The following is a 26042-nucleotide window of genomic DNA, read 5'->3' as shown; positions in this document are numbered from 1 at the left end:
TCCCATACAATACCATCGTCCCGGAGTCTAAATGCCAGAGATTGTTATAATGTGTCACGCACATCTTTCTGCTCTGCAAATATGTTACTCATATTCCTAAAATCTCTCCTATTTGAATTTAGAGTTCTGACTCTATTGTTGCTTCAAGGTGTTCTTGCCCTCTGTTCACTCCCATTTCTCCACCCAATCTCTTCTCTTTCATCCTTTGCACTTGTCACACTTAAATGTTATTGTCACTGCTGTCAGTTGAAGGCCAGTCTTCGTTTCAATTGTGGAATAAAAACATTTTGTTTGTTCAAAATGCAGTGCATGACAAAAATATCAAGTCAATCAAAAATTCGTTTTTCTAGGATTCCTCTGCTGAAACTTTCCAAAAAATCAATAAAATGACTAAAAAAGCAAAAAAGTGCCGGTTTCTTTTATGTGTTTTCAATCAATTCTGCACATGTTTAATTTAAAGAAATATTTCCAATTTAAAGGTTTGCAGCTGGCTGCCTGGTGGTGCAGATTTTCTGTTTCCTCTTGTATAATAGGCTTTACAGAATATGCTGTTATGATAAATCAATGTCAGTACAGGAATGTCATGGATCACCTAAAAAAATTATCTTGGAGATGTTATAACGAGACTTCAACCACATGTGAAACTGACATAATTCTCTCTGTCCAGGGATAATTGGTTATGATCAATTGACTCAATCGATGAATTGATTTATATTTCTACAATCCAACCAGATTGATGTAATTTAGGTGAGTTGTTAATCAAATTGACCAAATTTACCATTCAAAAGTTGGGGTAAAACAGATCATTTTGTGTTTTCCATAAACATTTCAATTTTATATATTTAGTTTATATATTTATACATATGCATTTACTTGATTAAAATATTGATATTTATCTGAAATAATTCATTTTTAACAATAAGAAGTTATTTTTACTTTTCTTTTGTCAAATAATACCCTATTTTCCACATTTACACCTTTTGCCATTATACCTGTTAGGTTGTTGAGGTAATCTGGAGAAATTTGACTCCACACTTCTAGAAGCCCCTCCCACAAATTGGATTGGCTGGATAGGCACTTCATCCGTTCCGTACTGTCAACCTGATCCCACAGCAGCTCAATGGTGTTTAGATCTGGTGACTGTGCTGTCCACTGATAGAATTCTTCTCCTCTGAATAGTTCTTGCCCAGTTTGGAGATGTGATTTGGGTCACTGTCCTGTTGGATGATATTGGTTCCGATCAAACACTGACCACCAGGGTATGGCATGGTGTTACAAAATGGAGTGATAACCTCCCTTAATCAAAGTCCCTTTCACCCTGAGCAAATCTCCAAACTTACCAGAACCAAAGCAACCCCAGACCATCATATTACCTCCACTGTGCCTGACAGACGGCCTCAGGCACCCTTCCAGCATCTTTTCAGTTATTCTGACTCACAAATGTTCTTTTGTGTGATGCAAAGAACTCAAACTTCAATAATGCCAATTATGCCAATTTCCCAATCTTCCTCTGTCCAATGTTTGTTATCTTGCCAGTATGTATCTTTTTCTCTTGTTATTCAGTCTCAGATATGGCTTTTTTCTTTACCACTCTGCCATAAAGGCTGGCATCCCTAATCTACATTTTCACCGTTGATTTTGACACTGGCATTTTGCGGATACTATTTAAAAAAGCTGCCAGTTGAGGACCCGTGAGGCATCTATTTCTCAACCTCTAGACTCTAATGTACTTATTTAGTTGCTCAGTTGTGCAGCGGGGCCGCCCACTTCTTTTTCTGCTTTGATTAGAGCCTGTTTGTGCTGTTCTCTAAAGAGAGTAGTACACATCTGTCAGGAATGTGGACTTTGGTTTTTGTCAGTCATGTTATGGGTTTTGCTCTGTTTTGAATTGTCCCTCAGTCATATCAGTTTCAGGTTTGTCATGACTCACAGCTGTCTTCATTTCAGTTATTTACCCTCAGTCTATTTAAGTGTCTGCTTTTCAGGTCTTCATTGTCAGGTCATCTGTTCTGTCCAGTCACCACTTTTGTTTCTACATGGTTTTTTGTCATGTTTTGGTTAATTTATTAAATGGTTTAAGTTCCTGTCACCAAGACTGGTCCCTGTACTTTGGGTCCACCACCATTTCCTGACAACATCACTGAAGAAAATCTTTAGTTCTTTGGTCATTTCTCACATGGAATAGCCCTCATTTCCAACAATAGACTGTCAAGTTTCACATGAAAGCTATTTTTTTTCTGGCTATTTTGAGCGTTTATTTGACCCCTCAAATGTGATGTTCCAGATACTCAAAGGAAGGTCAGTTTTATAGCTTCTCAAACCAGCCAAACTATTATAAGTTGTGCACATAATTGCACAAGAGTGTTCTAATCATCTGTAAGCCTTCTGACACAATCTATTCCATGTGGTACACCATTGTACCTCTAGAATAGACCTCTAGTCATCTATATAGAAAAAGCACCAAAAAACTGATATTTGCATCTAGAATAGTCATTTATTACACTAATAATGAAGAGTGTGTATTTCTGATTAGTTTAAAGTTTTCTGATAGGAACTTTTCTAAGTGACCCCAAACTTTTGAACAGCCGTTGTTAGGTTAGATCAACCTGAAACATTTCTTTGCGAATGTAAGAAAGACGAGAGAAGATAGTTCAAATACTGTCAAGGAGAACGGCCTCCTCTTCTCTCTCTGAAGTTCTCTTTTATTCAGTTCGGGCGTTCCCTAGAAAGTTATATTCGGTTTGCAGCTCTGAAGGTACTGAGGTAAACAGCTGCAAACTGGTTTTTGCAATCACTGATGTCAGATTCTCCATCTCGCTGTAAAAGGGGGGTTGACACCGGTTTCTTCAAGTTCCTGTTTTATATCAGCTTCTCACAGCCTTCAGCTGGGGGTTGGCTCCTGTTTCTTGATACCGAGCTGTACACGACATCAAGCAAGAGGACTAAAGATGGAGAAGTTAAAATCCCCCAGAGCAAATATTTGATAAATGTATGTAGAACTCTGTCAGTAGTGCACATGGATTTATTTGTCTGTAAGTAAATGCATCAGAATGGAGCGGACTAACACCTATGTAACAACTACAAGCTTTTTCTTTTCATCTGCTCCTGTTTTACAACAATTTCAATAAAAAAATGCTCAGAAATGCAACTTTAAGCTGAATTTTCATCATATATATATATATCTTTCATCATCAGAAAGAAGTGTTAAAACAGCAAAAACATCATTCGTAATCAGAGTGGGTCTTTAGGGAGTTTGAAAGATGACGATATTATTCTGAGAAATTAAAATGAAAATTGCTTGTAGGCTGAGAGTACTCAGATTTACTCAGTATAACTCAGATGGTCAGTTTTCCTTAAGGTGGATCAGCTTACCCTCTGGCATGGTTCAACTTACCCTTGACCTGGGGCAGGTTGCTCCACAGTTTTTTGTTTTTTTTTTGGGAAGAATCATTATTTTGGTCAGCTGTATCAAAGAAGCATTCCTGATAATGTCATTTGAAAGGAACCGTCTTAAATTACAAGCGCACATTTTTGTTTCTCATTTTCTGACCTCCGAGACAACAAAAGTAAAAAGTGGCTTATCTTACCTCACTGTCCCCTTAAGCTTTATTTTTCCCATTACCTCTTTGGATTCACATTGAGTGACATTGAGAATGAATAGACATAGAGACGGAAAATTATACATTCACAGAGACATGTTCCAGGACACTATAATTAGGCTCTATAACCACGCAGCATTTACAAGCGATTGTGCAAACTTCCCCTCTGCTTCCCTAATCTCTATTCTTCTTAATACATTATACCCAGCCATATTAATAACAGCTTATTAGGAGTTCATCTGTGGGGGAGAATCAAGTGTGAAAAATACAACTCTTACAGCCAGGAGAGCCAATAATATGTGCAAAAACCCCAGATGACGCCTGGAGTCAGGGACAGAAACACATTCACAGGCCTGAAAAAGCCCCAGGCTTTCATAAGGATGTGACTAAAAGATGCTCACGCTGCCAAAAAAACACACATCCTTTTGAATGTAGGCTGCACTTTTGTCATTGTTACCTTTATTTGCATTAAGACTAGATCATACAACCTTGAGGCTACAGTTCCTTTCAGTCCTTGATGGATGCATGTGCTAATTCAAACTATCTGAAAGAGAAAATTCACCAAAAAACAAACAAATTAGAGCTTTTCTTGACACTTTTCATTTGGCTCCACAGTGCTGTCACCCTGAAGCAGCGATGGGGAAAAGCCCCTTTTGCACAACTGAATTTACGGAAAGGTTTCATCTGTGTGTTGCATTTGTTTACAATAAAATATGTGGGTGTGCCTTGAGAAAAATACTATCTTTAATGTTATGAAAAGATGTTTTTATCGCCAGTGTGGAAAATAATTCATCGTTAGCCAATGTTTTCAGCCTTTGGGGAAGTGGATAGAGAGCTGGCCATGGTTTAAGTTAACCCTGTAACACCTGAGGCGTCGTCGGTGACGTTTAAACACAGAATCTTTACATACTGTAACTTTTCAACCAATAACATGTAATTCTTGTTGATTTTGAAGGAGAAAAGCAGCGCAAACTTAACAAATTACAGTAAATTAAAGAACATAAAGATTGTAACTCCAGTATTAAAGGCTTAAAAAAATCAATTTTACGTTGTTTTAAGTGAGAAATCCGTTTCAGTTATTCCATTCCTGGGTCACAAAAAAAAACAAATTCTGTAAAGTTGTGCTGTATCTTTTAACATTTTTTTACTCATGACAGTACTTTTACACAGTTTCTGCTTATTATCTAGTTTCCCACATTTTTATTTCAGAAAACGTCCTCACTAAAGTGACCTAAACACAAAGATTTATTTTTTGTCTACTCTTGTTCTTTGTCTTCTCCTCTCTGATTATAGAGAAAAATTATAAATATTTCTCAGATTGTAGTGGGTTGCTCTCCTTCCACTCAGTACCATCATTTTTAATGAAAAGCTTTCTTTGAATTGTACAATGATGTTTGTTTACTCTCTGTTCTGTCTGATTAATTACTTTCACTGGAGGAGAGTCAGGCGCTTTCAGGAGTTTCCTCCTAAACACAATATGCTTTAAAATAGGGAATAGTTCCAAACAGGAGAGAGCCGTCGTCCAAGATGCACTTTATGAGAAGAGTTCTGACACTTTTGCTATCCTTATGTTTCATAAATTATTGTACTTTATTTGTTATGTGACTAAATTGAAAAGAACTTCACCTCAGAAGCATTTTGACACTGCGGCTTGACTTCTAAAATCAGAAAAAGGGTTTTGTTCCTATGAAACATTTTTGGTTTTTTCATAGGATTTTAGTTTCTAAACTTTGATTAACATCAGTTACATTGTTCCCAGAGTTTGCTTTTGTTTGGCCTCCAGAATTGAGGGGATTGTATGAATTTTAACAACTGCAGGCTTTAGTTTTTTTTAGTTGTGTATGTCTCTTCTGGAGGTTTAAAAGGTCACGTAAATGTCATCTGGTTGCATTTATCAACTAATCCGGCCCTATTTAGTCAGATGTTATCAGGCGGTGATCGTTCGGTTTACGCTCTCTGGGTGCAGCGGCTTCATTCCTTCCAGAGCTCTGGAGGCAAACCTCCCTTTGAAACACTGCGACCTGAAAACTCCTCACATTCTGGCATCACTGAAGTGTTATCTCTCCCTGCAACCCTTCATGGGGAAGGCTGAACTCCTGAGAGATTTACATGATTGTCAGAATAAATGAGAAGTTGGAGAAGTTATCTTCCAATCTTCCTCCTCGTGTCCTTGAGACGGATCCTCCAGTTTACAGCAGATGCAAAAAACACAGACAAAAAACACAGATACAAAAAAATCAATGATACACCTTGAAATTGTTGGTAGTGTTTAAACAAGGTTGGACGATCGTGTTCACTGAAGAAACCCTTTTCTGATGTTTGATAATCAGAGAAGGAGCAGGATTTTCTCCTGCCTGCTCCCTTTGTCCCACATGGAAAAGTACTTAGGACATAAAATTCCTCTCAGAGTGGAAAAACGCTCCCAGTTGTGGTTGTGCTGCTGTAGGCTGGGAGGTGAATGGCATTCCAGTGCCACAGGCCAGTTTCCACTTGAAAAGTCTGGGTTTCCGCCCACTGATCTCTGTGGTGGCTGAACGGCGTCTGCACAGTTGCTGCTTTTCAGAAAGACTCTGAGTGGGTCCAACATGGCATCCCAGCCACTCTGCCTGAGGTTGACGTTCCTGGTTGTCGTGGTAATGCTTCTTCCAGGTAAGCTCAGTGCTCACGACCCCCTCTTCCTCTTTGCTGCTATCTTGCTTTGTGGTGTTCTCAGAGTCGGAGGGCTTAACAGATCTGAGTCTCCAAAAAAGCTTGAATCAATTTATTTTTCTCTTTTGCCATTTTCTATGTTGTGATTGTGTTTGTTTTTGACACAACTGTATCTACCACGAGTCACAAAGAGTTGTCTGTAGGAAGGTTTGCTCCAGAGAAACAGTGTGTACTTTTCTCACATCTTGTCAGCTTTTTATCCTGGAAGAATGACGGGGGGGGGGGGGGTTGGGCTGCAAACCTCACATGAACTGGAGACCATGTGTGCACACACTCATCTTTAGACCACAGGGAGAGACGTCTGCAAGAAAAACCTCAACAAACAAAACTCAACTAATGAAGTTTCCGTGTTCTTAATGTACTGAAGGATCAAGAGGATTCAAATGACAAAAGACTAGGGCTGGGTATTGATAATAATAATTGATAATACTTAGTATGTATGTTAATCTGATGCAGTTCACATAGTGTAAAATGTATTAGTGAAATAATGAGATTGTTGAAGTGTTAAATGGATTCTCTAAAAGAGAAACTCTAACAAAAATGTTCAGATCATTAACATTGTTCTGCTCCTCCTAAAGGGTGTTTCAGTTTGGCCACTAGGTGGCGATTGCGCTGTAGCATTACACCTTATTCAAGAAGAAGAAGAAAGAATGAGGACAAAACTGTGTTTTAGACCACATATAGTTACTTTTAACCAAATGTTTCTTTAAAAAAGGGTATTTCATTAAACGTTAGCATCAAGCTAACAGACTTTAGCTTTTAAGTGTTTAACCGATTTCATTTTTTATGGATCGATTATGGGTTTATTAAGTTAGATGGATTCAAGTCGATTAATTGATTTTATCAACCCAGCCCTACAAAAGACCCCTCCCCCACCCATCCCCCAAATGAACTCCTTGTTTCTTGAACTCCTATATATTTATAGGTTAGTTTGTTACTCTTATAGAGTCCCTAGATGTACATGTGTGAGAACACAGAATCAGGGGGTGTCAAAGACCCGCATACTGCTGGATTTCTGGATCAGGTGTGTTTAGTTCAGGGCTCTGCAACCTTTTAAGAGCTTTTTGAGTCCGTATCTCACTGATCAAAACCAAAAAAGTCGTATTTCTCTCTTTTCAAAATGATACTTTTGATGTAAAGTAAATTATTTTTTTGCATGAAAATAAACAGGACTTTACAAAGAAAAGGCAGTTTTTTGTACTTTTGACAGAGGGTCATATGACTTCCTTCCAAAATAAAAGACTTCCTGTTCTTCAAAGGATCATCCCACACAATGGCATTTTCTTTCATTATTTATTAGGTCTTCTTAGATGGGCTGTCATAATTTTCCCAACTCACTACTGCTGGTAACCTGATATTGCTTCTCGATTAAGAAAAATAGTATGTACAAATGATGACTTCAAACTTCTGGGACTTACACCAATTGACCAATCACAAAATTCAACTGCAATACCTTATTTCAACCTGCAGGGGGCAACCAACAGATAGTTTTAGACCATATTTTCAGGAATTAAACAAGTTTATTTTAATTTGGCAAACATGTGGCAACAACCAACAGACAGTTTTTAAAGCCCCATTTGTAGAGGTAAAAAAAGTTGATTTAGGGTTTGGTTACCCTTTAAGTGTTGCCTATGACCTGTGGCCAGCAGCTAAAATAAATCAATATTTCCACCTTCCCCTTACAGGTTTGAGCATCGTTCGCCCATATGTACACATAAAAAACTTTCACTTCTTTACCGTTATCTTTCTTTAACTCTTAAAATTGTGTATTTTAAACATACAAGTACAACACCATTCAAATAAATAAGAAATTGGGACAGAACTCTTTGTATATTTAATGGATCAAATATGTAGAGAATCTGTTTAGCGAATCTTCTTTTAGTTTTAGTTTTTACATACGTTAATTTTTATTTTTCAGTGATTACAAACCATCTGACAGATTTCCTTCCGCGTTTGAACTTATTTTCATAAAACCAAAAAAAAAAAAAGAAAGAAAAAAACGTCTGAAAGGGTCTGCTTGTGGGAAACAGAGTTGGAGAGCTTCCCACTTCACAATAATTGGAGAAAACAAGCGTTAATTGACCCGAATCATCTCATTCTGCAGCGAGCTGAACCCTTTTATGAACGATTTGTATTCATGCAGTAGATTGTCTGCTAAAGGTAGATTTGATAATCAGTTTAACCCTTTAACACCAGAGCTCCAGTGTTTATGGTCTTTGATTTATTGTAACTTTTCAACCATTAACACAATAATTCCAGCAGATTCTGAAGGAGAAAAGCGGCGTGAGCTCACAGTATATAAAGGGTTAAAATCAAGCTGTTGCTTTTGAGAGACCCTGATGAAGAGGTAACAAGGTTCATTGGTGCACTCAGGTCTAACATGAGGGACGAGCTGCTTCAGGCTAACTTACTGAATAGGTTAACGGTGATTCTGGTCGACAGCGCCTCACAGTTGGTTGTGTATGACCCACAGATGGGTCAGCAGAGTGTCAGAAATGACCTTCTGAGCTCCAGAAAACAAAGAAATGGAAGTAGGTGACCAGGTTTTATTCTACATTGTGAGGATGGGTGAGTGGTTGGATAAGTAGAACCCATTCATTCTAGCGTTCAACCTGGACACATTCTCGGTGATGTTAGCTGAAGTTCTTTGGTGTTTTAGGTCTGTCGAACACGACTGTGCCCAGGAGTAGCAAAATATTAGACAAGAGTTCATTGGGATTTAGACAAAAATAAAAATGCATCAACATAAGGACAACTTTAGCTCAAAGTTGTGTTTGTTGCATCCTGTACACTCTGACATGAGAACCGCTGAACAAGCGTTACTGTTTCAGTCCATCTGTGAGCACTTCAGCCTGTGAAGGCTTTAAACTAACGAATAGGTTAATTAAATACATCTGATTGTTAGTACATCAGCAATGCCGATGGTTTCATTGGGCATTCCCGCACTTTAACTCAGATATTAGTGAATAAAAAGTGAAAAACATTTGTTCATTTTAACACCGTTGCTCCTAAATTTATTTCTTGCTGTAAAATAAACTAATTTCGCATATGTTTTGCTTCAAGTTGATGCTTAATTAGGGTATAGGTTTGATGCATATTTACATCAATAGGCATCACAGGAAAAAAATATTTTTAAGGATGTATATTTAAAAGAAAACACCAGGGTTGGAGGAAATGATGGTATTTTTTCTTCTCATGTCTATAGGAAAGTAAAAATGTAACATTGAGAGATTTGTTTTCTTTGAAATGAAGCTTTACAAACAAAAACAAAAACACTGATGCTGCAAAGCTAAACTAACACAACAGTAAAAGTTACATTTATGTGACTACACATCAAAATTTGATTTTTTTTTTCTAATCATGCAAGGGTAAAATAATAAAAGAAACACATCCAACTATTTATGTTCCTGCAAGACGTTATTTTTGAAAAAACCTCACTGTATGCCAGCCTATGAACTTTCATCATGTTATTAAGCCTTCATGGTAAATCCTCTTTTGGTGCAGTAAAGCATAAATTATCCTTTGAGTGTCTGCTGCTGACAAGCATTCACTTTAAGAGAATGAAGCACTTAAAATGCAAATGCAATCAAATGTTGTTATATGCAAATGAGTCTGGAGCCAGGTTCCTTTGGAGACAAATGTTCTTTCTATGAATGAACTAAAATTACATTTTTATAGAGTTTGAAACAAGAATTGTGTGAACGTAGTTAAATATTAAAAAAATATCCTTCATAATTATTAAAATAACTTTACAAACTACATCTCACCACATTTATTGGTTTTCCTCCACAGATGTGTCCACTGAGATTCGCTTCCACAACATCCTGAGGAAAAGAGACGGTAAACTCAAAACAAAAACCCATGATGGCCTTCACACTGAAAAATAATTTGTTTTTTTAACCCTCAGTGGCAGAAACTGGAAAACACCCGTCCGACTCATCCATCGCTGTTCCGTCTTCCAAGGCCAAAGAATTCCTGCTGAAGCTGAACAGATCCAAGAGGAATATTTGGGATCGAAGCAGACCGGACGTCCAGCAGTGGATCATGCAGTTTATGCAGCTGGGATATGATGAGCAGGTAGTGAAAAGAAAACGGGAAAACAACAACACAGGTTTCCTGTACTTTTAGTAAAATGAATGACAAAACACACCAAAAATTAAAACTCTTTATCTGAATTTAAGGCAAGAATAACCGCCTGCAAAACCTTCAGTGAAGGCCTGAAATGATCTAAAAAGAAGTTTATAAATAATATAAATCTTGATATATAAATATTTATTTGTCCAAAATCTATTTTAGATCATTCCAACACGTCCGTCAGCTTCTCTCACAGCCCTACGACCCAGCTATGGCTACATGAAAATTTCCAACCAATCAGACTTCAGCGCTAACTTGTTGCTAGGTTCATGAAAGTCTGCCTTGCGTTCATACAGTCAGTGCGTCCGTCCTCACTTCTGGTCTTTGTGGCGGCTTTCCATAAAAACACAGTTGATTAAACCACATGTGGATTAAACACATTTATGTTGATTCAACCAATCAGAATTGATTTAGTCTCTGTCGCTTCCTGAGGGTGGAAAAGGTCATAATCCCCTCTGATTGGATGGTCAAAGCTCACGCTACCAAAAGCTAACTTCTTCTGAACTTCAGGCCGTCAGCAGGAGCTGCTTTTGATTTTTGTGTAAACTACTCACTGTGTTGCAATTAACAATGGAAGAAGGAGGAGAAGTTGATTTAGTTGCAGGTTTATTGCATAAGCTGTTCTTAAGATAGGGCTGCACGGTGGTGCAGTGGTTAGCGCTCTTGCCTCACAGCGAGAAGGCCCCGGTTCGACTCCCGGCTGGGACCTTTCTGTGTGGAGTTTGCATGTTCTCCCCGTGCATGCGTGGGTTTTCACCGGGGACTCTGGCTTCCTCCCACCGTCCAAATACATGCTTCATAGGTTAATTGGTGACTCTAAATTGCCCCTAGGTGTGAATGTGAGAGTGAATGGGTGTGTGATTGAGGCCCTGCGACAGACTGGCGACCTGTCTAGGGTGTACCCCACCTTCACCCATCAGTAGCCGGGATAGGCTCCGGCACTCCTGCGACCCCGAAAGGGACAAAGGGGTCAGGAAGATGGATGGATGGATGTTCTTAAGATTGACTTTTCCAGAAAAATTGGACATCGTCAAAAAAGGTCGACCAACTCTGACTCCTGAACGCCTCACGGCTGCTCTGAACGCATTGGACTGCAGTGGGTCATAACTGTCAGCTTCACAGCAGGATTTCATACGCATCATTTCCTAGACCAAAAACAGGTTTCAAGACCATGAAAAACTATTGTTTATCACCATCGTTGACCACCAGAGATTTCAGGAGCAGCAGATAAACTTCTGTCAATCATCCACAGAACTACGGCTTAAAACAAACTGTCAGACGGCATTTTGCAGGGATCTCCTGATCTCCTGGATCTCTTCCTCATCTTTAAACTAGAACATTTACATTACCTGTGATACTGCTAGTGTGAAAGATTTTTGATGAAAATGCTAAAGCTATTTGCACACTGCTAAAATTGCTTAAGGACTTGAAGTTGCACATATTGCATTAAGTGCTCAAAGAATTTGAAAAAATGTCTTGAAAAGTTGAAAAAATTCTGTGAAATTTTAAAATGGGTGAAGGTAGATGCCAAATTAGCCAAAAAAAAAGGTAGCATTCTGCTAAAATGTTAGCTCACCTCCCAAAAACACCTAAAAAATCCTTAGCAGGGGACAAATTAGCAAAGAAAAAGCTAACACATTGCTACAATATTAGCTTAACAGAATTAGCCTTAAAAACCTCAGAAGCATTAATGTCGTTAACATGCTGAACGGTTTGATACCAATATTGGAAAGGTTTTAAAGTACGCAAAAACTGTGAGGAATTGCATGAAATCATAAGAAATTGTGTAATATTTCAGAAAATATTTGCATTAAATTTAACAATGCCAAGAAAGTACAAACATGAATTTCTTGAACGTGCTGAATATTTTTAATTCTATAATTTGAAAAATTCCCATTCATTTCAAAGGGGCTGAAAAATCGCACAAATTGTGTATCATCGTAAAAACCATAAAGTTTACAGATACCAAAAATACAAGCGATGATGTCCTCAATGAGCTGAAAGTTTTGACACCGAGGTTGCAGAAATTGCTGAAAGTGTGATTGAGTTTTTACGTACAGAAGAAAAACAAACAGAATCAGTGTAGTGTGAATGTTTAGCACTCACACTATAGGTTAGAGTTTCTGTAAATCAAAATGCTTATTTTCAAGTTTAATGACGCATAGTTGTTTTTACAATATGTGCCATTGATTTGAGTGATCCATTTATGATGGAATTGCTCCATAAAATAATAATCCTGGTGTTGGAAACATAAAATAGTTCATATCAGAGGATGGTTTTGGTGGAGGAAGACTGAGCTCAGAGCTCAGCTCTGAAATACACGGACCGCGACTGGTTTTTAGGAAATGCCAAACACCACGAATGGTTGTTTAAAGCTTAAAGAGGCAACTTTGGTTCTTCCTTCTGATGAAAAAGAGCAAATCGGTGCTTTTCTTCCCGTCTGGCAGCACGCGTCAGCTGCTGTTTCTGTTCTGATGATCGACTGGCCTTTTCGTTTCTCTCCGTGCGTGTCTGTTGCAGATTTCCCAGTTTTCTACAGCTAATCAATGAAGTTCTTCTGTCTCCTCAGAGGCTGGAGGCTGACCTCTCATACTGGATGGACCAAGCCCGAGCCAGCGACTACGGCCGCCAGCATCACTACGACGAGAACTCGCCATACGGACCATGAAACACAAAAAGATGTCAAAACCCAACCAGTATAATCCAATAACTCCAAGTAATCTACATGTATCTCTAATCTGAGTGAACTGTGGGATCTACTCAGAAATGTGTTGGGATTTACCTGCTTGTAAATAAAGATTTCCTACACAGAGTTTTTCTTCATTTTTACCTCTTTTTAAACATTTCCACTCAAAACATTGTCATACACGCCGATACGGTACACAAACTACTGGAAATATTTTATTAAAATAGGATCTTCACATCAAAATCTCTGATGAAACTTCACAAACACAACGATGGCTTGAGGAACACGCGGCGGTGTCGTAACAGTCTGCAGAGGAGCGGTCCGGTCCTGAAGTGCAGCGTTCAAAACATCCAGTTCAAAAAAAGAAAAAGGATCATCCGGACTTTGAAGATGAACCTGAATCCCGGCCGCTCAGTCTCAATCAGCAGACTGAATGGGTATTAAATAAGAAAAGCACAAAAGTCACAAAAAAGTAGGCTGGATTGGAAACGTTCTGGCTTAAACTCACAGCCTCTTCTCGTTAAGGCTTGTCCAACGCGGCGCTGGAGCCAGTTCACCCCACGGCTCCAACAGGCAGGAGAAGCTTCCAGGACTCCGCCCCTTTTTCCTCTAAAAGAGGGGGAACGACTCGGCATGAAAGAGACGCCCTTCAAGTTTTCAGAGACGTCGACAGGAAGCCTCAGTTGTGTCTGGGTCTGCCCTTCTTCATGCGGGCGGCTTTGGGTTTGGGGATGTACTGATTGTTGGCCTGGTGCTCCAGCTCTCGACTGAAGTACTGGATGGTTTTGTTCAGGCCTTCCTCCAGGGGAACCTGTTCAACCAAAACCAAGCAGACGAAATTACACTCAGGCAAATAAATAAGTGGGATTTTGAGAATTTCGTCTTAGGTGCGTGTCCACTGAATCATTTTTTAAATAATTTGTATGCTATTACTGATAATGAGTATTTAAACCCCTGAGAAAATCTATGTTAATATTTGGTACTGAGGCCTTTGTGATTCCACAGGTCAAACGTTTCCTGATCTTCTCTAGATCAGTCAGGGATCTGGGCTGACATTCTTCAAAGTCACATGACCAGTGTGAATGTAGGTCAGGGGTCTTTACTTTACCTTAGCTCTTAAAAAATTTGGATTTGAATTCACTACCTTTTTTTTTTAATGATGTCTTTTTTTGGCATGAACAAAAGCAAAAATTTAAAAAGAACCTAGCATCTCTCAAAATGTGTTTTTTTTCTTCCTTTTTACGTTTGACAGAAGCTATAGGAACTTCTTTTCAAAATAAAAGACGCTCTGTGCTAGGGATGTCCCAATCAGGTTTTTTTGGGCCCGATCCGATTCCGAGTCATTTGATTTTGTGTATCTGCCGATACCGAGTCCCGATCCGATACTTTTATAAGACATTTAAAACATGAATAAATTGAAGAAACAGATTGGTGTTATCTCTTATTTATATTTCAATAACCTTCTTTTATCATTAAAAGGTTAAATAAAACACTTCTGTGAAGTAGCTTTAATGAACAAGTAAAAATACAGCAAATATAAAATAAGAAAAAAAATAACTTTTCTTGTTATATAAGTGATAATTAGTCATATGATAAAGTTTAGTGACTTTAGCTTTGACATCTTTAGAGCTTTTGAACATTTTTAACCAAATGTGATTCCTGTCCTCATTTAAAACTCTTAAAAATAAATGATGACTTTGTTTTAGCATGAATTTGATGAGTGTTCATGACTAGCTCATATCATTAAAACCATTTATTAGAAAAAAAAGAAAAGGAAAAAAAGAACCGTTTATTAGTTTCTTTCTTTTTACTATCTGATTTTTTTAAGCTCTTAAACATCACATTTTCATTTTTATTACCACAGTAGTTAATTTTCTTGTTGTATTTCTCTGTCAGATAAATAAAACAGGCATATCAAAGGACAGCTCGGTTCTTAAGGAGTTAACTCACGGAGCTAACACTTAGCTTAGCACAGTTAGCAGCTGCCTTGTAGCTGTCTGTCTGCAGCACGAAGAGCTTCACATTAAAAAGAAACAAAAACTCTCTTTCTTCTGTTAAAAGGCCTTTATGTTTACGTTAAGACAAACTAAATATATGCTAATTAAGTAATCCTTACTTTTTTTTGTTTGTTTTTTTTCCCCCTCTTTGTCCTCAGCAGTCTTACACTGCTGGGTTTTGTTATTTTAGTTTGGGGTTGGACCTTGGTAGTCTTAGTTTGTGGGCTTTGTTTTTGTTCTCTTTAAGTAGTTTTGGTTAGAGGAGCTGCTGACTCAGACGGTCGACATGTCTGGATCACCAGTCTCCATGACTTATTCTATGTTTGGTCAAGGAGCCACCATGGAGAGATAAGAGCCACATGTGGATCTGGAGCTGCAGGTTGCAGACTCCTGGCGCAGGTTGAAACGTACCACTGGCTCCCAGCCGAGCAGCATTTTGGCTTTTCGGATGTCAGGCCTTCTCCTCTGTGGGTCGTCCTGGGCCTCCGAGAGGAACTGGATTTGGCTGCGGCTCACTGAGTGTGAAGAGCAAGTAGATTTAATGTCAGCCGTACTTGTACAAACTCACTGAAGCTGAACTGAACATGAAGGACAGAGGCTCGATTTTAAGTTGTTTTTATTTATAAAAAGAAAAAAGGGCAAAGAAAAAAAATTATTTCATTTAAAATGACTTTTAAAAAATGTAATCTGTCATTTAAACTTTTTTGGAATTAAATCTTTTTCATTTAAAGACCCAGTCCGATCATCTTTTGATCTGTTGTAAGTGTTCCAAATGGCTTTTAATCATTAGGGCCCCATCCTTTTGTTCGCCTGGGGCCCCCAAACTGCTAAGTCTGCCACTGCTGGTACCGGTCCACGCCCCGAGGGCTGGTGAATTTTAGGGGAACAGCCAGCACGTCAAAAAACGACGAGTTGGGGACATCCAAAACGCCAAAAAGTGACGCGGAGGGTGCCCAAACAATACATCCAAATATGACAAGTCGGGGGTCAGTACCTGTTGGAAATTCACCTGTCAGTTGTGGGTGGGAGCAACCCCGCCCACTCTTTCCTTCCCCGTTGCTCGGAGGTCGGCACAGGGAGCTCGAGGCCCAACATTTATACTTTCTACATCACAAATACGATCTTTTTACAGCATTCTTGCATCTGATTCACTCAGATATGCAATTTTAAGATTCATTTTCTTTTTATAAATATCCTCCATCATCAAAAAAATGCCACAAGACATAAAAATGTTACAAGACATCGGAGTGGGTCTCTAATTAAAAACTTCAGACATAAACATTCATTTATTACTGTAACCATTTAGTGAAATATCACAGAAAACAACATAAAAACTCATAAACCTGTGAATTACTTCAAAATTTGAATTGAAAAAAGCTTCTTGGTATGTGTGGGTGGGTTTACTCACATCCACGAACATCAAGAAAGAAAATGATGCTTAAAGGTTTTTTATTTATTTATTTAGAGTCATGAGCTTCCATTAAATCAAAGCTAAACGTGGTGTGTGAGTGTGTGTGTGTGTGTGTGTGTGCTCTGCAGGACATTAACGTCTTCAGGACGGCAGCCTTACCGACCAGACTTTTAATGAGGCGGGCGAACTCCAGAATGGTGTGCTCCTCCGGGTTTCCCTGCAACAGAGCAGCTCGTGGTTATGAGACCAGAAGAAAAACCGTCATTTTCTCCAGACGCGTCGATCTCACCAGGTTGACAGGACTGCTGATGTTACTGTTCATCAACAACACCAGGCCGTTCACCAGGTCACTGCGAAGGAAACAGTCACGTGAAGCATTTGAAAGCTTCTCTTTTCATCACTGTTGGTGTGTCACTCAGATGAGCTTTCTGTGAGAAAACTTAACTATTAATTAACAATTCATTAACACATATTGATTCATTAATATTTAATTAACTATTATAAAACCAAAATCCACCACTTTAGGTGTAAGAGCAGATATTGGAAGAATGTTCTCCAGTGATGATGAGTGAGCGAAGGCGTGCGTTTGTATGAGCAAAGGTCATTTCTATTTCTGTAATGACGACATGAATCTAAAAAGAGACACATGCTTTTCTAGGAAAAGTGCGATTTATTTTTTCGATGGTTTAAACTGACTAAATAGGCAGAAGTTTACTCTGGTCTGCGTTCCTGACCTCTGCCCCATCACAAAAACTTTTTCCTTATACTTTGAAATGTTCTTAAAGTGACTAAAAAGTGGTTCTCTTTTTGTAACTTTTGATTTGTATTTTCCATTCTGACCCTGGAAGTCAGAAGGTTGAATTAAATCCGCATACTGTACATGCATTTTTTTATTTTTATTTTTATAACAGCAAACACAGCAAAACATTAGAATTTGATTGTCGTTTTTTCCTCATTGTGACATTTCATAATATTTGCAGAGATTTTACTGATTTTTTCTTTTAAAATAACAAACATTACTTTTTTTCGTCTCTTCCATCAACAGTCGTGTCCTCAAACTCACTTTACAGTCACTAAAACTAGAATTTTAAATTTCCAGTTTCGTCTTCCTCCTTCTGCCTGTTGAATTTGGCTCATTTTTAGTTGTGTAGACTCACAGTTTGTGATTCAATAAGCTATTTTTCCAGAGATTTTATTGAATCCATTAAAGTACTTTCCTGGAACTACAAAAATGGGTCTAAAGCTGTTTAGAATTGAATTGAATTGTGTTTTATTTTGGTCCTTATTGTCCCAAAAAGCGCAGAAAGCCTTTGTGTTAACGTCACACCAAAGTTTTCACATCAACTCAGACCTTTTCTGCTAAACTGTAGCAGCAACAAATGTGGGCTTCAGCAATCCGTGTTCCAGGCTGACCCTTTCTACATTTTTGGTATTTTTTCAATTTCCTGTTGCTGAGTAATGAAAAGAATGTTCAGTCTTTTGACTGTGTGGTATTTGCTATTGACTAACTTAAAATGCTAAAATGAATGGAAATGTATTCTTTATACTTTTGCAAAAAGAAAGAAGCATCTTTTAAATAAAAAATAAACATTTAAAGAATGTCTTCTTTTATATAGTACATGGAAACAGCCCTGACTGATTATTTTTCTAGACTCAAAATGCAGATAAAATGATCTGAGCTACATCCAGTTTACCCAAATTGACTCTTTTTTAATGACTTTGTAGATTTTATCATTTAGCAAATGATCAGAGGAGATTAATTCTGTTAACAAGACAGTAAACTGAACATCTTTCTGTTCAAATGCGGTCTGGCGGTGGAACGTTTCTTTGCAAATGGATAAGGATTAAAAGCAGGAACAGAAGAAAACACCAGTAGGCTACCACAAGTCCTACTTAAAATCCAGACTTATCACAACAGGGGATTCCCACACCGAGCTTGTTTGCATAATAGTCGTAGTAATAACTGGCAGAAGATGTTACCAGTTTGATGTTCCACCGCTTTAAATATACTGTCACTTTATCATAGACATTATAAAGGATAAAAAGTTTAAATCCTGAAATGTAAAAATATTTTGATTTAGTGGCTGAGACTCACAATATTTGAATTTTGATTTATTTACATTCAATAAGATTCATTTGAAAATACCCACATATACTATTTTTTTTTGGGTGTTATAACATGTTATTGTGACATTTGTTGAGTACATATAAACAGAATTAAGCTTAAAATTGCATTTCTGAGTATTTCTTTATTTAAATCTTGAATCATGAGCAGATGAAAAAATGCAAATTGAAAAAGAGCTTATTTGTGATGTGGAAAATACAGTGGGCGGGGCCACAAGCACCCCTATCCACCTATAGACAAATAGATCCATGAACATCTTTGTGTTCCTCGTCTGAGCCGGAATCTGGATCAAAACTTACAGCTGGACAGCTCCAATATTAACCCCATTTTTGCTACACTGGTAATGTCAGGTTGGGTGTGGAGAGCATGTAAACAGAGAGCTCTCAGCAACGAGGAGGAGAAAAGGGCGGGGTTGCTGTGGGTGAATTTCAAACGAACTACTGAAACTTAGTCTTGGAAAAGGACAGGTTTTCTGATTTTTGTTTGTTTTCAGCAAACTTATAATAATAATAATAATAATAATAAAAACACAGAATGCTTTGAAAATCAATCAAAAGATGATTGGAGTGGGCCTTTGAAATATGACAGAGTTGTCAATTTTTCCTCTAAGTTTAATTTAGTTTGGCATGAAAATTATTTTTTTATATAACCAGTGGTTTAAACTGACCAAAGGTTGGACTTTAATTATAATTTAAAGACTTAAGATGAATAAAAATTTAACTAAAATGTTGTTTTTGCTCTAACGAACAAAGTAAAATGTTTAAAGACAAACAAATATTGATTAATTAATTGATTTTATTTATTTCTAAGCAAAGAATATCATTTTTAAATCCATCCCTTCTTGATCTATGAGATTATTTTAATCATTTTAGCCAAAGAAACACATATCGTCATGGAAAAAGAAAATCTGTGGTGGATGGGATGAGGATGTACCAGAGCATTTTTTGATCTCTCCCAGAATTACTTTTATAGTATTTCCCAAATGAAAGGCGCCGTCTGACTGGATTCTCAGCACAACAGCAGCAGTAACAAACCCTGAAGCCCAGAGCGGCGGTTCACTGACGCTGCAGCTCTGATGTGTTGCTTCTCTGCTGCAGACGCATAAACACATCCACTCTTTGTTGAGATAAGGAGAAGGCTTCAGGCTGATTCATGTGTTCACCTTGACTTCCTGACAACAAGTCTTCCTCACCCTTTTCATACAACCAGCATTCTGGACGAGCTGCACTAAACACAAATAACACATGTATGGAACTCATGTTTAGGTAAAAGAGCGACCTTGAAGAACTACTGCTTCACATTCAAGTCAAGAAGAAAGTGACGCGCTGAACGTGAAGAGATGCTAAGATTAGAAAGTAGAGGAAACATATAAAAAGACTCAATAATGGAGCTCTTTCATTAGAAGTTAGAAACAATCATGTCTTCAGGAGAAGATGCTTCTCTGAGCTGTAGAAGCTCAGCTTCTGAAGCTTCCAGATGTTAGAATGAGCCTCTTTTACTGCTCAATTCAACACGTCACGCAACCAGAGTGGACCGCTTAGATGAAATTACCCACAGCTGATGCACAGCTTTCATTTATTAAAAATGCATGCAGCTGATAGTAACACACAGCTCTGCTTTACCTTCAGGCTAAGATGGTGGATTCTGTTTATTACAGAAGAAAAACAGATCTGTTTTATTCTGGCCAAATGTTGCTATGAAATACAAAACAGCAACAGAACTTCATAGAGACACATTTATGCTGCTTAAAAGCTGGAAATCTTTTCAAAACGGCCTCAAGCTCAATGCGCTTATTACTACTGCTATTTCAATAACAAAAAGGAGAATAAAAGATTTAAACAAGAGAACCAAACAGGAGACTGAATGAAAACAGAAAAATGGAGAAAGAAAAGTGAATAAAAATAAAATGATAGAATAAATGGAGGAGAAAGTAGGAGCTGGAAATAGAGAACAAGGAAAAGATTAAAGAAAGAAAGACTAGTCATCCTTTGCTTTACATGAAGGGAATCTCCAATATAAATCTAGAAAAGGTCAATTATGTAACGCATTTTGAAATAATTACATCCTAGTTTTTTTAATCTTCTTCAAGGCCCACAGGGCTTTACGTTCAGTCATTCACACCCACTCACACACTGAGGCTGGCAGGAATCGATGAGCTAATGAAACCAGACACGCCGTGATGTCCCGACAACTTCTTACTAATTAGTTTACTAAGTTGAATTACTAACCTCACATACTGGAAGGCTCGTGTTTGAGAACCAGTTCCATACACCTGAAAGAAAAACAGAAACGGGTTTCATTCATCAAAACCATATTAAAGTTAAAGTTGTCATAGTGGTGTTTTAAAGTCAAAACCTGACCTTTTAGTCCTTCAGAATGCTATTTTTTGAAACGTTAAAGCTGAAACTTTTGAACATAATTATGAATAATAAAAAGGCGGGAATATTATTCCAGAATAAATCAACTTAAACTTTAAAAAACTTTCAATATTTTATTCTCCATAAAAATGTATTTTGTCAAAATTATAGAAATTAGAAATACATTTAAGGGCCATTAATAACAATAAAATTAAATGATCTGGAGGGCCGGATCCGGCCCCCGGGCCTTGACTTTGACACATGCGTTAGTGGATTCTGAAATATTTTTATCAAGTCCCATAAGAGATTTTTGGCCACATACATTTTTTTGACTGTTTGAGCTGCTGTGATGTCATCATTTTTAGTGGGGGTTGTTCACTACGATAAAAATGAATTTAAACCAATTACTAAGTTTGTGCAAATTTTCCTGAGTTTTTGGGAGTGTGACGGGTGAATTTTGGTTCAAACGCACAAAAACTATGTCCCTTGAAGTCCAGGACTACTGCAGGCAATAATAATAATAATCCTTGTGAAAACTATATTTATATTAAATAAATGTACATCCAGCGAAACAACATAAACATCTCCTGAATGAGAAAACAACAATATAACTGCAGTGACACACAGGAGGAGATTAGAGGAGAGAAAGACGTCCATGTCATACGTACAGTGAGAGGTTCTCCTTGCAGAGCCTGGAGGATGAAATTGCTGACCACTCGACCGTCGTTCATGTGCATTCTGGAGCCAAAGGTGTTAAAGATCCGTGCTACTCTCACCTCCACTCCCTCCTGAAAGCAGAGATGAAAGTGGATGACTCAAAGCCCAACCTCGTGGTGCTGCAGATGCACTGGTTTAAACACAGACGAAGTTCACTCCTTTGTTTCAGAAAAACAGCAAAGTTGGACACAAATGAAACATTTCAACATCACAGAGATTTCACTGGAAAAAGAAATACTTAGTTGGATGTTATTTTAATTTATTTTGACAAAAATTACAGACAATAAAGAGCAAATGAAACGTTGCCAAACCTCCCAAAAAGAGTGGAAATACCAAAACTTTATTTTTAAACATCGTGTAAAAAACTGCTAAATTGAAGCTATTTTACAAACCGATTTGAATTAAATAAACTGTTCAGACAAAAGGGGAAATGTGCAGTTCCACAGCTGCACAAATAAAAATAAAAAAAACACTAAAGTCAGTCCAACACTGACAAACTCAAGGTTGTAGAACGATTTGAAAATCTGTTTTTCAGAGAATTTTAATAAAAAAGGAATGTTAGAACTTTTCAACTGACTGACTCACAGGATTGGGAGCATCATTAATGTATATTCTACATCACAATCACTCTTTTTCAAACTACATGTTTTTCGTCTGCCCCTGATTCAAAACAATTTGACTATAGAAAAACTTAAAAATGCAATTTTGAGTTTAATTTTCCTTATATAGGTTGTCTATCATCAGAAAAATCCCACAAGAACATGTCAGAAACACCATTTTCACTGGGGTGGGTCTTGAATGAAGGCTGGTCTTCAGGCTTGTGTAAGTGAGGTGTATTCAGACTGGACACATTTAAAGTGAACAAGAGTCTCTTTCCTCCAATACTTCAGATGATAATCAAACAAAGTTTCAGTCTGAAAACACGAAAGCTCTTGGACCCATCTTTCGAGGTGACCTCGGTTCATTTCCAATCGAACTGAACTTGGGTTGGCTCTGAGATTCCTCAGTCTGAACCCGGTTGAGATTCCTCAGTCTGAACCCGGTTGAGATTCCTCAGTCTGAACCCGGTTGAGATTCCTCAGTCTGAACCCGGTCCGTGCTGGGACTGGACTATAACGGCCACCGTAGCTGGTCATTAGTGGACAAACGTGAAGCAGACATGCAACAGCATCCTCAGTAACCGCCTTGCCTCCACAGCACTAAAGCAGCAGATAAAGTGTTGAACCTGACCTTCATACAGACCTTCAATCTGACCACCAAAATAAAAAGTTTCAATAAGTGAACAATCCTGACACCGCCATATTACAGACCGCTGAATACAGACCAAACGGATTCGGTCCAGAACAAATAATTTTCCCAGTGTGAATACACCTTGAAGGTAGCTTTTGTAAAGCTTGCATTTATTTCCAAATGTGCTTTATTCTGGAAGTTAAAATGATTTCCTGTGGTTTTAGGTAGGTGGAGACCACTGCAGTGTGACTGAAAAACAGAAAAGGTTTCTTTCCACCTTTCAGCTTTTCCCTTCAGAGGGTACTACACATTTAGGGTGTATTCAGACTGGGAAAGTCTGCTGTTTTGGATCGAGTTCACTTATTTGTTCAGGATTGAGGCCTGAAGATTGCATTTTACCCTGTATTCAGACTGGTGTCTGCCAGAGGTTTCTGTTTCAGAACAAACCTTGTAAACACAACCATGAGACTAAAGATCTCTTCAGCTATTGGTCAGCAGTTATGGGGGTGTGTCAAAACAGAAGAGAAAGATGGATGTGCAACAGTTTGCCAGGATTTTAACTTATTCAAACTTTTTATTTTGCTGATGGATTTTGAACATCTGTATGAAGGTTAGGATAAAACACTTTATACTGCTGCTTTTGTACAGCGGAGACATGCTGCGTGGTAGTTACTGGGCGATCTCTATGGCTACGAGGTACGCTAAGTGTTTATGACATGTATATTGTCGGGAGAACAGTATGAGAAGTAGTGCTGCCATGATTAGTTGACAAATAGATGACTAATCGACTATTAAAATAGTGGACAACTAATTTAATAGTTGATTGGTCGTTACTTCATACTATATGGAGTGAGAGTGCAGTAAAGTTGAATGTTATAATAGCATTATGCTAGCATTTTGGACTATTTTGGCATTTATTAAGGTTTTTAAAGCAATTTTTGAGTTTAACTAACATTTCAGCTACATGCTAGCTGTTTTGGGTAATTTAAGACTTTTCAGCTTTTTTAAGCTAATTTTGGGTTTAGCAAATATTTCAGCTGCATGCTAGGTGTTTTGGCTAACAGTTTTTTTTCATTTTTTTAGGCTAATTTCGTATTTAAGTAATATCTTAGCTGGCTATAAGCTTTAGCATTTTCAGCTTTCAATTTCAGCATTTTTAGCTATAAACTTCAGCGTTTTTAGCCATCAGCTACCAGCAGACAAATTCAGTTTACATCATTCACACTAGCATTATCACAGGTAATGCTATATATCTAATTTTTTGTCAGTTTAAAGCTAATGATGGTTAAGATGTGTGCTTTACATCCAGTTTTTGTGCATGACCCGATTAGTCGACTAATTAGAAAAAATAATCTGTGATTAATCGACTATTAAAATAATTGTTTGCGGCAGCACTAATGACAAGCAATGTATATCACATTAAAAGTTGTTCTAATGAGCCTGAATTTATCCAAACACATTTTAATGTTCTCATTGTGGTGTTTTGGCATTGTTTTTGAGAGAATTCTGTTAAGGAACTACAATAGAGCTTTTAGGATGGCATCATGGCAGCTCCCTGCGTGTGCCTCTTAAAAATACAAAGAAAGGTGATAGTAATACTTTTTTAAATGTGTTAAAATTAACGCTCTAACAAGTAATCAGTTGAACCAATTATTTCCTTTTCACATTTGTCCACAGCTAAACGATCGAACCTAAAAGTAGCTTTTGTAAAGCTTGCACTTGGATTTATTTCCAAATGAGCTTCAAAGTGATTATAAAACACACAAAGTGACAGATCAATAAAATAGATTTAAGCAGGTTAGTGAATCCACTTCTTACCAGGTATTATTGTGAGCTGGGAATCCTTCAATAAATGAGAACTAAACTAAATCTATAAATTACAACAACAACAAAAACTGTCGTTTTTGTTGACGACTCGTTAAACCTTCAAACTCTTCCTCTTTTAAACTACTGACCTTGTTAAGTCAAATTCATGCAATCATCGCGTTCTACTTTAGATGCAAAGTGTGCCATTTTTGGTGCCGTAGCATGAATAAAAACATGACTTTTATGCAGATGGTTGTATATTCATAGAGCCGACCTGAAACATATTCCAGACAGTGAGGTACAAGGATAAAATCTGAACCAAAGTGACACGTCTGCAAAGGTGTTTAGATGACAGTCAGAACAAGGCCACTTCACCTGGAGCGTCTCATCCTTCTTTCAAACTTGCTCGACCAAACTTTTTTGTGCAGACGTTTACTTAAAAAAGCATCATTGTATGATCATTTTAATTCACATAAATAAAAACTCTGTTTGTAGATGTTTGTAGTGAGGAAACTGAGCAACAAGAAGAAAAAAAACGTGAACATTAAATTTATGGATATTTTACATAAACTCCTCAGGAATAAAGTTTGTCCCAAAAAGTTCCAGTCGTTACAAAAGGATGCATAAAATAAAGATCTTTACCAGCCAGGAAAACTTCAATCTAATGGAGAAAAATGTATGGTTTACATCCTGAATAGGTAAGTGTTTTTAGTGATCTATTTAAAAAAAAAAACAGCAAAAACAAACTTCTTCAGACATATCTCGATAGTTTAAGAACATCATAGAAAAGTTTATTTTTTTCATCAGGGACTCAGTTCAATACAAGAATACGTTTTTTTATTGTTATTCAAAAGTGAAACATACTTTTATTTGTTCAATAAAACATAATTTCAAGTGTTTATTTCAGAGAAAATATTGCAATAGCAGATACTGAACTACTGCAAAGTATAACCACGTACAGCAGGCAGGACTTGGACACTCTAGAGGAGGGGTGGGTAAACCTTTTGACTCGTGAACCACAAAGGGTTCTAAAACTTGACAGATGAGTCAGATCAGATGCTCATATGAAAAAAAAACATGGAATCTGGACAAAAAAGTGCTTTTTTTTATTTAAAAACTGTGTTTTTTGTTCCTATTTTAGTGCCCATTGCACCAATTGGTTGATGTCTTTCAGGGAAAAACGCACTTATAAAAACATTGTGTTTGTTGTGTTGGAATGATCAGAAAAATGACTGACTCACAAAACGAGCGTCAGAAAAACAACATCTTCC

General features: G+C 37.5%; 2 protein-coding genes across 2 annotated transcripts in view; one reads left to right on the top strand and one right to left on the bottom strand.

The window, feature by feature from the left end:
* Positions 1-6047: 6047 nt before the first annotated feature.
* On the top strand, positions 6048-13254 carry ecrg4a (ECRG4 augurin precursor a). The gene is made up of 4 exons (XM_024286814.2): positions 6048-6248; positions 10101-10148; positions 10216-10385; positions 13012-13254. Exons 1-4 carry the CDS (start codon positions 6185-6187, stop codon positions 13108-13110), a joined length of 381 nt encoding a protein of 126 aa, XP_024142582.1. The 5' UTR covers positions 6048-6184; the 3' UTR covers positions 13111-13254.
* Positions 13255-13316: 62 nt separating this feature from the next.
* uxs1 (UDP-glucuronate decarboxylase 1) overlaps positions 13317-26042 on the bottom strand; it is a 56056-nt gene continuing 43330 nt past the window's right edge. Inside the window, exons 10-15 of the mRNA XM_024286813.2 lie at positions 21687-21806; positions 20890-20933; positions 16826-16886; positions 16696-16753; positions 15537-15640; positions 13317-13939 (exon numbers count right to left, since the gene is read on the bottom strand). Coding sequence (XP_024142581.1) covers positions 13808-13939; positions 15537-15640; positions 16696-16753; positions 16826-16886; positions 20890-20933; positions 21687-21806 — 519 coding nt within the window. The 3' untranslated portion in view covers positions 13317-13807. The remainder of the gene's footprint in view (positions 13940-15536; positions 15641-16695; positions 16754-16825; positions 16887-20889; positions 20934-21686; positions 21807-26042) is intronic.

This window comes from Oryzias melastigma, linkage group LG21 (genome assembly GCF_002922805.2).
Source record: "Oryzias melastigma strain HK-1 linkage group LG21, ASM292280v2, whole genome shotgun sequence".
In the NCBI taxonomy this organism is placed as follows: Eukaryota; Metazoa; Chordata; class Actinopteri; order Beloniformes; family Adrianichthyidae; genus Oryzias; species Oryzias melastigma.
Note: the sequence above shows the minus strand (reverse complement) of the source record. Positions and strands in the feature narration are given on the sequence as shown.